The sequence below is a fragment of the Pseudorasbora parva genome, chromosome 8 (assembly GCF_024679245.1).
Source record: "Pseudorasbora parva isolate DD20220531a chromosome 8, ASM2467924v1, whole genome shotgun sequence".
NCBI lineage: Eukaryota > Metazoa > Chordata > Actinopteri > Cypriniformes > Gobionidae > Pseudorasbora > Pseudorasbora parva.
Genome location: NC_090179.1, coordinates 41,956,878 through 41,972,077, shown reverse-complemented (window position 1 = coordinate 41,972,077; position 15,200 = coordinate 41,956,878). Strand labels below are relative to the sequence as shown.

The 15,200-nt window shown below is 36.5% G+C and overlaps 2 protein-coding genes across 2 annotated transcripts in view; both read left to right on the top strand.

The window, feature by feature from the left end:
* The window catches only part of prss59 (serine protease 59, putative), an 18,798-nt gene extending 18,751 nt beyond the window's left edge, over positions 1-47 (top strand). Inside the window, exon 9 of the mRNA XM_067451312.1 lies at positions 1-47. This exon is cut by the window's left edge and continues 308 nt beyond it. The gene's annotated coding sequence lies outside the window, so the exon portion shown is untranslated.
* Positions 48-1,273: 1,226 nt separating this feature from the next.
* serpine2 (serpin peptidase inhibitor, clade E (nexin, plasminogen activator inhibitor type 1), member 2) lies at positions 1,274-14,609 on the top strand. Its single transcript, XM_067451311.1, has 9 exons — positions 1,274-1,403; positions 5,766-6,046; positions 6,504-6,731; positions 7,497-7,694; positions 10,000-10,198; positions 12,189-12,286; positions 14,041-14,127; positions 14,224-14,307; positions 14,449-14,609. The coding sequence occupies exons 2-9, from the start codon at positions 5,791-5,793 to the stop codon at positions 14,484-14,486; spliced, it is 1,188 nt and encodes a 395-aa protein (XP_067307412.1). The 5' UTR covers positions 1,274-1,403; positions 5,766-5,790; the 3' UTR covers positions 14,487-14,609.
* The last annotated feature ends 591 nt before the right edge of the window (positions 14,610-15,200 follow it).

The window sequence follows — 15,200 nt, the reverse complement described above, 5'->3', positions numbered from 1 at the left end:
TTGTATATTTTGCAGCAGAAGTTTCTCAATAAAGGAAATGTAATGATGTTGAAAACGTCTTTGTGATTTATTTCATGTTGAGTAAGTTTAGGTGTGTTTTTGCTCGAAAATTACTTTCTTGAGATGCCTGCGACATTTGTCATGACAAAGAACCCAAAGATCACGTTCCCCTTCCCTTTATAAGTTTTCCATTAACATTGAGGTTATGACATACTAAATTGAAATTGAGATTAAAGACTTAAAATTATGACAACTTGAACTTGACTTTAAAAAAATGTATTAAGACTTCTTTAACGTCATAATTTCGATTTGGTATATCAATTTCAGATTTATGAAATATGTTAATCATTTATTTTAGTATGTCAGTTTCGACTTTTTAAACATAATTTTGACTTTTAAATCTCAGTTTTGGCTATCATCCTTTAGAAGCTTGTTTTTAAAACAAAAAACTGTTTATCTCACAATTCTGACTTTTTTTTTTTACCTCAGAAATGTGAGTTTAGAAATCACAATTACCTTTTTTTAAATGTATTCAGTAGTGGAAACATTTAGACCCACAAATTTAAAGTAAAAGCACATTTAGACCCACAGAACCCCAAACACACTGATATTTCAACAGAGACATGGCTATAGTGTGTAAAATGCAAGACCAGGGTGTGGTTTTTAAAGAGGTCAGCACTGTTACATAGAAAAGTACCTTACCTGATCCTCAGAAAAATATATACTGTAAAGGTAGCATGATAATATAATTCATATTTCGCAATAAGACATATTGAGTGCATATAATATTGTATGATATTACCATGATAACATGTCCAAAATAAACCATTATAACCTCTTGTAAAATAAACCATACTCATTTACTATAGTATTTTTGGGTTGCACCGTATGGTACGTGGCAGTGTGTCTGAAAGCTAATCAGTGTTATATTACCATGGTTACGTTACCTGTCCGTTAGTCACGGCCCGTCACGGCCGTTTGGCAAACCGGTTGTACAACAATATTTCTGTCCTAATTCTGATAAGTTGTTTTTTGTGAACGCCTATAATTATGTGTCATTTCCTGTTTACATCGAGGAGAGTTTAATCTAAATTTCGCTGAAGGCTTTTTAGTGCCTCTTCATTGAAATCTACCACAGTAACGGCTTGCCTCATGAATATTAATTAGGTAACGGAACATTCGACACTCGTTGGTAGTACGTGTTAACGTCAACAACAGACGTCATGGTTTCCTAATTAATATTCAGAATAACATTGCCATATTTATGAGAGGGCGGAGCTCGGGGCTCAGGACAGAAAGAAATAAACGGAGGCGCGGCACCAAGCGCGAGGAAGAAAACGGACGCTTGCGGAAGGCACGCGCTCTCTACCTGCGTATCTAAAGAATTAGACGTACTTGTCAAGGTTAGTGAAACATATTTTATTAATATCGCATGCTATTTTTTCATCTCATAGTCTTGTTGGTCTATTTCAGGCTTTAGTTACAGCTGTTTTAAGTCTTCGATGTTTGTTATCTGTTTTTAAAGGTTTAAGGATACTACACGCATACATATGCTTGTTTTTTTTAGAGTTGTTGACTTTGAGTTTCAGACCCCCGCCTCTATTTGTGCTCAGACTGAGTTTTAAAGCCTATAATTAAACAAACCTGCTGGTGCTGCCATAAAAAGTGTATTGCGGTCATCGGAAAATATAACGCAGAAAACAGCCAACTATCATCAGATTAATATCAGACAGTTAAACTGACATTAAACGTGCAGACTGCTAAGACAAGTCTTAAAAGTTAGTCATTATGTTTTTTCTTTTTCTCTAAGACTGTTTATAACTTGCATGATCGGTTAGCATACATAAAATGTATTATACTGAAAGTAACACTGATACCCTAAACAACACCAAGTGCTAGTTGGTCATTCAACAAATTAAATAAAAAAGACAATCTTAACAATGCTATTTTTATGCAACTGGCCCCTGATCAGATCAGTTAAACTCTCTTACAAACATAAGAGCAAAAACGAATGTTTAATTGTTTTATGACTGACATCAGGCCAATGTACAGTTACAGAAACTAGTCTTACAAGTTAGTCATCTGATTTCTTTAAGACTGGTGATTGATTAATTTTGAATCTGAAAAGACTGGTTCAGCGTTATTAAAACTCAGTTTATTGACTGTTTATGCATCTGGAGCCAGATTAGATCTGTTTAGCTAACATTAGATGATATAAGATCTGTTTAACTGCCTTAAGACTAACTGTTCATTCAACTAAATCCATTATTTCATGAAGGTTTATGAAGGATTTTGTGTTTAAAATGATTTTAGTGTGCAGTAAAATGGTCATAATATTTGTCAGGATTGATAGTTGCGCCCAAAGACTCGCAGTTGTGAAATGCACTAATGAATAATTTATCACAACAGTGTGTTGGCAAAATATGTCAGTAGAGTTATGATGTTGCAGTGTGATATGAAGTCAACTGTAAGCAGTCACATTTTTCTGTTCCTTTATTGATTACAGCCTTAAATAATCACCATGGATATTTTCTGCAGGCTGACTGTCCTGATCTCTCTCTCTCTCACACACACACACACACACACACGCACACGCACACGCACACAATCCTTAATCAAATAAATTCCTGAGCCGCAGGCCTGTGTGACGGGAAATAGAATAGCTCAAGAGTGTGTGAGTGTGTGTGCACAGATCCAAGATGCCAGAGGATTGTAGAAAAGTGTGCTGCTTGGAGCCGTTCTTTATTCAAGAAACGCTTGTGCAAAAAAATTAGTGTTCTGCTCTGGAGAATACTGATTAGATTGAGTAAAATCTCTGACAGAAGCAGGTATTCATGTTGAGGTTTGTGTAAATGTTGTGCGTTATCTTGTTAGAAGTCATCGGGTCTTTTTATAATTTCTTATGACTCTGGGTTAGGGCAGACTTTGGGCTGTGGTTGGCTTACAATCATCAACTTAAGGTCTTATATGTATTTATTTACATCTATCCATTTATCTATCTGTCTGTCTATCTATCCATTTATCCCGTCCACCTGTTTGTCTTCCTGTCTGCCTATCCATCTATCCATGTATCTATCCATCCACCTCTGTGTTGTTTTATCTATCTGTCTGTATATCTGTCTTTATGTCCCAGTGCATCCGGAAAGTATTCACAACACTTCACTTTTTCCACGGTACAGCCCTATTCCAAAATGGAATAAAGTCATTATTTTGATCAAAATTCTACAAACAATACCTCATAATGACAATGTGATTTATTTTAAAATAAATTTAAACAAAAATAAATAATCACATGTACATAAGTATTCACAGCAATACTTTGTTGAAACAACTTTGGCACCAATTACAGCCTCAAGTCTGTTTGAGTATGATGCTTGGCACACCTATTTTTGGGCAGTTTCTCCTAGGGCTGGACGATATGGCCAAAATTTATATCACGATATATTTCTTAATTTTGGTCGATACGATATAATTTCGATATCGATATGAACTATATAAAAGCTTTAGAAAAACTACCAAGAACTGCCACAAAGGATTTCTGTACCTACAAACTTCTGACAAATTAATTTGCCAAGTCTATGAAACCTCCTCCTATAAAACTATATAATATTTTAGAAATAAAAACGGTACAAATAAATTAATGTTCACCTTTTATTTGTATTTAGCCTTTATACGAACAAGAAATGTGAAATCACCATCAAATAAACAAGACTCTCACTTCGCAGACGCAGTTTATTGAGCATTTTCTTTTAAGTTTTAAATTTCAGTGAAGAACGATTCATAGCGCTATATTCTCCTTTTATGCAAAACTATACCTTTATCTACTGATGCACAAAAAAATAAATAAAATAAGACTCAATTCAGTGGCCTATTTGTGCTCTGTTTGAGATGAGTGCACGCTGCTTTTTGCAAGGCTTTAAACAGGAGCAAATGATACATTTTCGTGAAGCCATCTGACCGTCTTTCACAAGCTTTGAAAGGTAATTTAAACGAGAATGAACGCATTGGTGTTAATACATGACATTGTGTGCAAATGTGGAAAGTATTAAAACAAATGTGCCACTTGCCTCTTACATAAATAGTCTACATGGATTATTTGTAACGCTTGGCATCGTATTGTTAGACATTAGATTGATGCATCTATGTCGATGTATTGTTACACCCCTAGTCGGCACCTCTCCGGCACAAGTTTAATATCAGCCCCATTCGCACGGGATTCGTATTATCGGGGGACCTCTGGTGATTTGTAATAATTGCAGAGAATGTCTGTGATCTTAATCCCGTGCGAATGCGCCACGCAAAACTCAGATGTGGAGGAGTCATTTCTAAATCACAGAGGTCCCTAGATAATAATCCCGTGCGAATAGTGCTTTAGATAGACGAACCACTTCCACGCCACTAAAGAAAGCTAGTCTTTCTTCTCTTATCAACTATTTATTTCTCCTTACTTGTGGAAGCTCGTTCAGTCACATTTGTGTTGCGGTCAGGGAAACTCTCTTTGTAGCTAAAACGTGCTTCGTTGGATCTATCAGCCTACTACTGCTGAGCACTGGCTGCGTGTCCGTGGTGTACGTCATCACGCAAGAAGCCAATCGTGTTCTGCTCTTTCTGATGGCATGCGCCCTGAACGTCAGTCATATCGAAATATCGGAAATGTGTTTAAAAATCATATCACCGTTATTGAAAAAAATTATATCGCGATATATATTGATATTGAATTATTGTCCAGCCCTAGTTTCTCCCGTTCTTCTTTGCAGGACCTAGAGCTCCATCAGGTTGGATGGGGAGTGTCAGTGCACAGCCATTTTCAGATCTCTCCAGAGATGTTCATTCGGGTTCAAGTCTGGGCTCTGGCTTGGCCACTCAAGGACATTCACAGAGTTCTGCCGTAGCCACTCCTTTGTTATCTTGGCGGTCGGCTTAGGGTTGTTGTCCTGTTGGAAGATGAACCTTCGTCCCAGTCTGAGGGTCCAGAGTGCTCTGGAGCAGGTTTTCATCTCTGTACATTTCTGCATTCATCTATCCCTTGATCCTGACTAGTCTCCAAGTTCCTGCCACTGATAAACATCCCCACAGCATGATGCTGCCACCACCATGATTTACTGTAGGGATAGTATTAACCAGGTGATAAGCAGTGCCTGGTTTCCTCCAGATATGACACTTTCAGGTTGATCATTGGGTTCTTGGTCACCTCCATGACTCAGGCCCTTCTCCCCTGATTGCTCCGGCAGGGCAGCCAGCTCTAGGAAGAGTCCTGGTAGTACCAAACTTCTTCAATTTGTTCCAGATGTGTGTCTTTCCAAATCATGTCCAATCAAACAAATGTACCACAGGTGGACTCCAATCAAGCTGTAGAAACATTTCAAGGATGATCAGTGGAAACGGGATGCACCTGAGCTCAATTTTGAGGGTCATGGCAAAGGGTGTGAATACTTATGTACATATGAATTTTTTTTCTTCGTTTTTTTATTTTGAATAAATTAGCAAAGATGTCAAACAAACTTTTTTAATGTTGTCATTATGGGGTATTGTTTGTAGAATTTGGAGGAGAATGATTAATTGAACCCATTTTGGAATACGTTTGTAACAGAAAATGTGGAAAAAGTGAAGCGCTGTCTAGCTTTCTCTCTTATTTTAATAACTTTTGGATGTAATCCATATAATCCAATGAAGTGTATAAAACATATGAAACATGTAAGAAAAAAAGACCATGTTTACAAGCATTAGTTTTACTTAATCATCCCATCTGTCTCTCTTTTCCTCAGGTGAGCTGCCTGTGTGTTCCTCACAATGTTTGTCTCACTGCTCCTCAGTGTGTTGGTGGCGGTTTGTTGTTTGAGTGTTTCCACGTCTCAGTCCTCGTCTTACGGAGAACGAGGCTCTGATCTCGGCCTGCAGGTGTTTTTGCGTGTGGTCCAGGACAAACCCCTGGAGAATGTGGTCATGTCCCCTCATGGAGTGGCCTCCATCCTGGGCATGCTGCTCCCGGGGGCCCATGGGGACACTCGCCGACAGCTACTCACCGGCCTCAAGTACAAGAAGACGGGTGTGTGTTTGCTCTGGTTTCATTTGCATTCCTTAAGCATGATAATTTACTAAAGACACACAGTGAGAAATTAGAAAATGACCTTATTGCATATCCATCTGTGGGAGTTTCCCTGTCAGACCAGTAAATTAATGGGAGGAGAGTATTTAAAAGCATGCAACATAAGGTTTTCTGTGGTCATTTTACTGGTATTTTTATGCCATTATTTTCCGCCCTCAAAAAGCATGTCTTAAATGATTTTTTCACCTGATATGACATAGAATTTGCACATTGTCATTCTAGCTGCATAATTCAGTGCTACAGATGTGAATCATGCCTCAAATTAAGTAGCATGTTGTGAATCATAAATGATCAACTGATTTTTACCTAGTAGACAATAAAATGGGCCATTGAAAATAGCAATTTAAGCCCTGCTATTGATATATCAGTTCATTGTGTGTGCTTGTTTTGCTCTTAGGTCCTTATAAGATGTTGCGGAAGTTGCATAAGGCCCTAACGACTAAATCCAACGCTGATATTGTGACGATCGCCAACGCGCTGTTCCCCAATAAGGGCTTCAGCATGAAAGAAGACTTCCTGACAGCCAACAGGGAGAACTTCCTGTGCAAGAGTCAAACCATTGACTACAGCGACCCAGAGAAGGCTGCAAAAACCATTAATGAGTGGGTGAAGAACAACACTAAAGGTACACCTCATGTTAACCTCTGACCCCTGTATCTGATACCCTGACCTCTATCGGCCTGGATTGCTTAAAAAGGGTTTTACAATGCAACTTTGATGAAATTTGATGTTTATCCCTAACCAAGATCTATGCCCTGATATTAGAGCTTTTATTGTTTAATGTAATATATTAAACTATATATATATATATATATATAAAGTAAATTGAAAATTAATTGACTAATTACATAATAATAACAATTAACTTGATCAATAACTGAAAACAACATTTATCAAAAAAAAATGTATTTATTAATTAATTATTATCTTTAATTATTAATCTTAAGAACATTTTCCAAATGTTATAATTTATTTTAATTTATTTATTTAAACCTAATTAAGTTTATCAGTCACTGAAAAGCAACATTTACCAAATAATTTTTTTTAAATAAATGTATTTGTTTATAACAATCTCACAAATTAGGGTTTTAAACCTTTATTTATATGTTCCACATCTTTCCTTTCCCCCTCCATTTTATTTATTTACTTTTTGTGCAAAAATTCTCATAAAAAAATAACTCATAAAAACATAAAATATGAAAACAGCTGATATAATATTTAGTTAGTTAGACCTCCTGACGTTGCCCTTTCAGGGACCATTTGTTGATAAGATGAAAAAGCACTGGCCATATTTAGTACTTTATTTCCAATTAATTATAATAATGTTATATAAATGTATGTAATATGATGTTGTACTATAACCTGCTCTGTTTTGTTATTTTTATATCAGGCCATATTCCCAGTCTTGTCAAAGCAGATATGTTGGATCCGGCTCTGACTCGTTTGGTGGCTGTAAACTCCATTTACTTCAAAGGCCTGTGGAAGTCCCGTTTCCAATCCCAGAACACCAAACCCAGAAGCTTCACTGCAGGAGACGGAAAGATGTACAAAGTGCCCACGATGTCCCAGCTCACTGTCTTGAACATCGGTGAGATGGTGTGATTTTCTTGCAGGTTGCATTATTTGTTAAACTCACACACACACTCAGAACTGAATTTTTTTTCCTGCCACGTGTTTCATGCCATTGTCTGGCTACTTCTGCAACAGTTTTCCAGAGACGGCGATGCAATAAAAACGTGGCTTCTTTTTAAATCTCTAGGAACGCTGGACTTTAACTTTACAGGTCCTCATAACCCAGGAGATGGGAACAAAATGGTGCAAAATTTAAATTAATTTAATTCTAATGCAGAAGCCAAGAGTGTCTGGCCATCAGCAGAAGGGTTTAATCCATGAAAACACCAATAAACTTCAGCTCTTTTACTAGTTTTGATATATAAGCACTTTACAAGCAGAGTTAAGTGTTTTATAGACTGTGCGAGAGGACTGCACTTATAAAGTTCACCATGGTGACTGGGATATGATCCATATCCATGTATTGAAATTTAGGTTCATAAGTCTAATATTTAAAGAAGTCATATTATGCCATTTTACAAAGTTTCGGCTCTACTAGAACAGGTTTTCATGCTTGAATGTTCAAAAACACATAATTTTTCCTCATAGTCTCCACCGTTGCAGCTCCTCTCTTCCCAGTCTGTCAGTAATGCTCTGTTTAGTTCCTGTCTCTATGAAGCCCCTCCTTCTGAAAAGCACACTGTGCTCTGATTGGTCACTTGATCAGTGTGGTGTGATTGGTCAAGCGCTTTGAATGTGTTTTGGGAAATGTCCTGTCCTTTACCATAACCATGAGTTTCAACGCACCACTAACTAACTGAAGCAGGGTCCCGCCCCTTTATTCTGCATATTAATTATTTAAATGAGGAATATTGTGACGTGTTTGTTCCCGGAAGAAAACTCAAGACTACAATGGAGGCGTTTCAGTAGTTCAGAAACAGTGACACATATCGAGAAGAACTCAAACTGGAGAGACTTTGTGCTTTGACCTTTTTCATTCTCAAAGAAAAATTATTACATGAAAAAAGCATATAGGTCTGAACTACTTGCAAATAATATTTGTATTAATTTGCATTAAAACATGCACACATACTGTATGTCTAAAAATTTTAAAATGTGAAATGTGTCTTGTTAGGAATGACATGAATAACATAAATGCATATTTTCAATTCAAAATATTCAAAATATTTCCATATTTGAAGAAAAATAGTGTAGTAGTTTCCATCACTGGATGTTACTGTCGGTCGTTTAAAGGTCAATTGTGTGAAAAATACTGTGTTGTTTTACACGCGAAACATGAACTCATGTTATATTGCACACTGTAAACATAATCAAAGCTTCGAAAACACGCGAAGAACGGGACCTTTAACATTTCTGTCGCAAAGCCAGTTAACATGTGTATAATGTTTCGCCTACCTCACTTTCTTTCAACGTTAAACTGACGCTGGAATTCACGCTCTGCTTCTTTGACCGGTAAACTCCGCCCACTTTGATTTGATTGGCCATCTCAATCATTTTGACATTGACCGCTGAAGCAGCCCAGACTAGTAATGTAACTTTTAAACCTTTTTGTCAGCCTAAGGCCATGCGTCCACCAAAGCGTTTTTTTCATGCTGCTGGCTGGCTTTTTAAATTGTTTTCAATGAGAACGCCACGTTTTTAGAACGCCTGTAGCGCAATGAGGCGCTGAGCGAGTATTTCACGCTCACGCACTATCTAGTGCTCAGCGTTTTTTACTGGTCGCCGAGAGTTGAAGAATGTTCAGCTTTGAGTAAAACGCAGCGCTCATCACTGTCACTTTTCACCCAGCCGTCCAATCACAGTGGAGGAGGGGCGGGACAAACACAACACAGACCAACTGCCACATTCTGCGTGTCGTCATCAGATGACAACAAGCAATAATAACGAAACAAAATGATTTAAAACAAAAGCCAGAGCAAATACTTTACTTTGTATCTGCAATTTTATATAGAATCAATACAGGAACAAACTAACGTTACCTGTGAAATTAGAAAGACCTCCGCGGATTTTCCATATCATAACAACAAGCAGAGTCTCAACTGAGGAGAAAAAACGCTGCCTGCCAAAACGCTCTCAAGCGCTCACAGCGAGGCGTTTTCAGCAGAGCGCCTAGCGTTTTCAGCTGGCTAAAAATGCTTTGGTGGACACACGGCCTAACAGCAACATGCAGAACGCTACAGTGCAAGAATTTCAAATATTTGGTCATTTTTAATTATTGGGAATGTCTGTGGTGGTTTCGGCCCTAGGTCGTCTTTGATAGTTGTGAGTGTGAGTGTGCAGCATAAAGCCTGATCCGTTATTTGCCCTTGTTCTCTCGGCAGGTCAGGCCAGCACTCCAGAGGGTGTGAGTTATACGGTGTTCGAGCTGCCCTATCACGGCAATAGCATGAGCATGTTCATTGTGCTGCCGTCACTTGAGAACAATACCCTGTCGGCCATCTTGCCGCACATCTCCACAGCGACGGTCCAAAGCTGGACGAAACAGCTGGCCCAGAGGAGAATGCGCTTCCTAATGCCGAAGTGAGACGCCTGTTTTATTTTTATGCTATAATCTTGACTTTTAATTGACTTTTTATCATAATTAAGACATAGGGCTAGATTTACTAGCAGCTTGCACCAGCACAAACCCTCTTTTGGTGTTAAAACTACTGTCAGGATTTACTAAAGACACGCAGTGATAAATTAGCAATGAAAAGCTTATAAAAAGATTTTTTTGCGGCTGACCTTATTGCATATGCATTTGTAGGAGTTTCCCTTTCAGACACTTATGAGTATTTATGAGAGGAGAGTATTGAAGTGATGTAAGGTGATTTACTAAGGTTTGCACTCGTCAATCTATGGTGTTTTGTGGCATTATTTAGCACCCAAAGAAAGCTCGTCTTAAACCAGACACTAACGGGCAGATTGTGTTGGTCATTATGGAAATGATCCGGCCGTGTCTGTGTTCGTGTCGTCAGTAGATCACACACTGAACTGTTTAGTAAATCTGGCCCTTTGTGTGCCATCATTTTGACTGTCATAGTTAGTTTTGACTTTTTATCTCATAATAATGACTTATGTCGTAATTCAGAATTTTTATGGTATAATTTTGACTTCTCATAAATGGGACTTTTCTTCTCAATTATTACTTAGTATGTAATAATTTTTACTATCAATGATAACTTAATAATAACTGGTTTCTCATAATTATGTCTTAATATCTCATTATTTTGATCTTATCATTATGACTGGCAATCTACTTATGTAATTATGTATTTTATTTTATTTTATTTTATTTTATTTTATTTTATTTTATTTTATTTTATTTTATTTTATTTTATTTTATTTTATTTTATTTTATTTTATTTTATTTTATTTTATTTTATTTTATTTTATTTTATTTTATTTTATTTTATTTTATTTCAGCTTTGTTGAAATGACCAAACACTATTTTTAAAAGTCTTAGTTTTGGTTATCAATAATAACAACACTGGTATGATCTGCACTTTGTGGACTCATTATTTGGATGAGCTTCCTAATGCCAATGTCATCTTTTGTATCCTTTTTTACTATTATAGTATTTATTAATATTTTGAATATATATATTCCTTATATATATTATATGTATATATTTTATACCTTTTATTAATTGTATTTCAGTTTTATTTTTTACTTATTGTAGTACTTCAACTTAAAACATAGTCATTTGAGTTAGTTGCTAAGAAAACATTTCTCATTTTGAAATGGAGAGGTTTCTATCTGATATTTTCTTTAAGCATGCAGGTTATGAATGACATTATGACAGAACGTTGATTGTTTTTGGTGAATTTTCCTTTTGACAGAAGTGAATTTAGTTTAGCAAAGTGTAGAAATTCAATGTTATGGAAGCTCATTTTTCCACTTAAGAAAAAAAGTAATTCTCTGATTAATTATAGTCACAATTATGAGATAAAAAAGAGATGTTTTTGTTATAATTATGACTTTTTATGCTATTATCTCGACTTTTATCTAATAGTTTTGATTGTCATAATTGACTATTTAGCTCATAATTATGACTTAGTATGTCACCATTTGTCTTTTAATGATATAATCTTGATTTCTCATAATTTTGACTCATAATTTTGACTTTGTATCATAATTTTGATTTAGTATACCATCATTTTAACTTTCATAATTGATTTTTTTATCTCATTATTATGACTTAGTATGTCATAATTTTGACTTTATGCTATAATCTTGAATTCTCTCCTGTTTTCTTAGTTAGTGTATAATTTTGACAGTCATAATGGACTTTTTATCTCATAATTAAGACATAATTTTGACCTTTTATGCTGTAATCTTGACTTTTCTCATCATTTTGACTCTTTATCTCATAATTATGTTTTAGTGTCTTATTATTATGTAGTGTATTTTGTTTTATTTCAGCTTTATTTAAATGTTTAACAGTAAAAACACTGGTCTGATCTGTACTGAACCGGACTCATTATTTGCAGCCCTGACGGTTTGTGTCTGTCTCCTCTTCTTCGAGTAGATTCACAGCCGAGCAAGAGGTGGATTTGGAGGCTCCTCTCACAGCGATGGGAATCAAAGACATCTTCAGTCAGAACAAAGCTGATTTCAGACACCTGAGTGAGTGACGGCTGTCCGTTCATCTTCTGTGCATGTGTTTGTGCCTGAACTAATGATATGGCTGGTTGTTGACTGTGAACTTCAGCCGGATGAATCACGCCTCTCAGCGGAGTGTGAAAATGAGTCAGAGCGACTGTGTTAGATCATCCAGAGACGCTCCCAGCGCCAGATGATCTCTGAAGAGACAATTCTCCTCAAAGCCTCTGCTTTATTACCATAATTCATGCTGTGGAGCCACAAACTTTAACCTGAATAGCTGTGAGCAGTGAATCACTGTGCCTTTTTACTTTAATCTGCAAAGAATTCACCCAGAAACGAAATCTATCATCATTTACTCACACGCGTTATTATCTCATCAATGAAACACAAAAGGAGATTTCCCCCATACAAAAACAGTCTGTCTCGTCACTCATGCTCCAAATAGGATCAAAAATGATCATAAAAGCTCAGTTGACAGGCACTATGAAATATTATTGTTTGGACTGTAAGGGAAAGTCATGCAGGTTTAGAACCATGTGAAGATGAGTAAATAATGACAGCATTTAAAGCCCTTTCTATTCTTAAACCTCAATTTTTGGTGTTTAGAAATTCAAAAGTCATGCTTTGATAAATCATTATGACAAAAAGTCAAAGTATGAGGTATTAAGTAATTATTATGACAGAAGAATTTTTCCCATAATATTGACTTTTTGGTTTTTAGTGTCATCATTTTTATTCTCATAAGCCCTATATGGACGGTTATTGTTTCTCACGTGGTAGTCTGTAAAAATGAATGTGCAGCCATCTCGTTGATAATGAGGAGTGAGTTTTGGGATCCTGCGGTTATTTAAACATATCTATAATTTCTGCCCATTTCAAATGTTTCTGTGCTTTTCTTCTTTTTATTTTTTTGAGTGGTAATGAAATATATTGCTCTTGTAAATACCTGCCAGCATTTCAGTAATAAAAGTGTAGACTAGATCTTTAAAATGCATCTAAATGACAGCGAAGCGCAACCGTACGGTGCTCTGCAGGGGTCAAAAGGATATAATCAGTGAATTTTGAAATGAGATATTGTTGAAAATTCATTTAAATCACGACCTTGGAGTTTGTCTAAAAACAGGAGGTAATTCGGCCGGGGATTTTAATATCGGTGGGAGAAAGCACTGATATTCTGGATTCGGACGGCAATAAAATCACAGACTAGCCCCTGTCAGTGATGAAAACACCTCATGACCCCACGAGAAACAATTACAGTCTGAATAGGGCTATGTCATAATTTACTTTGACTTTTTGTCTTAATATTTGACATTTTGTTCTCATAATTATCACTTAGCATCTCATCATTTCTACTTTTTGTGTCATAACTAACATGTCCTAATTATGAAATAGATTTTTTGTGTGTGGTGGAAATGGGCTTACTGGTAATATAAATATCAATAAATACTAAATTACAGAGAGAAAGACAGTATGAAAGAAGATTAATATCAGCTCAAAGAAGGAAGGAAAAGGTTTTGCAAGCATTGTAGGCCAAACTGGAGCTGCAGTCTGAAGTGTTTCGTTCTGTTGCCCCTGTGTGGCCGTCTGATGCAATGACATGACTGTCTTCTGCTGGATGGATGGATGGATGGATGAAATTTGGATGTTGTACGTCTGCTTTATTAGTGTTCATGTATGATTATGAACAGTAATACCTGATGAGTGTTATTGCTGTGCAACAACATGAAAGGTTTGATGGTTATTGTGTTAAGTCTGTATGTTTGTGTGTGTAACAGGTTCGGAGTTTGTTTACGTGTCCAAAGCCCTTCAGAAAGCCAAGATAGAGGTCAATGAGGATGGAACCAAAGCCTCTGCTGCCACATGTAAGATCCTGGGTCATACACGCTTTTAAAGTCAGATCACTGGACCTCTCGCTCATCTGTGGTCGTGATCCTAATGCACGTTCTCTCTCATTTCAGCTGCAATCCTGCACGCCCGATCTTCTCCGCCATGGATAGCTGTGGACAGACCGTTCCTGTTTCTCATCAGACACAATCCTACAGGTACACACACACACACACACACACACACACACACACACACACACACACACAAACAGTTCACATACATTGTATTGCATAATTATAAATCTGTAATATTATAATGTCCTGAATGTGAAATCTGATCCTGTTCTCCTCTTTTAGGAACCATTCTTTTTGCTGGCCAGATCAACAAACCTTGAGCCAGAGATCAGAGGGGGTTCTTCCTGTACATCACATCAGTGACACACACACACACACGCACACACACACACACACACACACACACACACACACACACACACACACACACACACACACACACACACACACAAACACAAACACACACACACACACACACATATTAAACTTTTATCCTGGACTGCATGTGCTCTACCCATTCGGCTTCTCAATTCTTTTTACACCCCCCCCCCCCCCCCTTTTCTTTTTTTTTTTTACTTTGTCTTCGTATTGCATTTCTGTTTTCTTTATATTCTTGGGGAATATTTTATACGATTTTATACATGGTTTATTATGTGTGTCTAATGCAAACTTTCTCACAACATGTGAGCAACTTAAATGCTGAGATGACTTTTGTTTCACGTTAATTCTTAATTTTGTCAATTTATTTGTCATATTAATGATTCATTTTCTTGCATTGAGTCATGTTTTATTAAATAAGGTACTTAAACTGGTTCACTTTGTCTCAGACAATGTTTTACAACATTTATTGTTTATTTAATAAAGTACACTCAATTTACTTGTTTTGTTGCAGTTGTAGTTTTATTTATTATGCTTGATTAACACTGATATACTGTTTAATACCAATATAGATCATAAAAAAAACGTTTAAACTGTTAGATAAATAGTACGTGTGACATTATAAATACAACATATTGTTTCTAAAGTTAAATTGG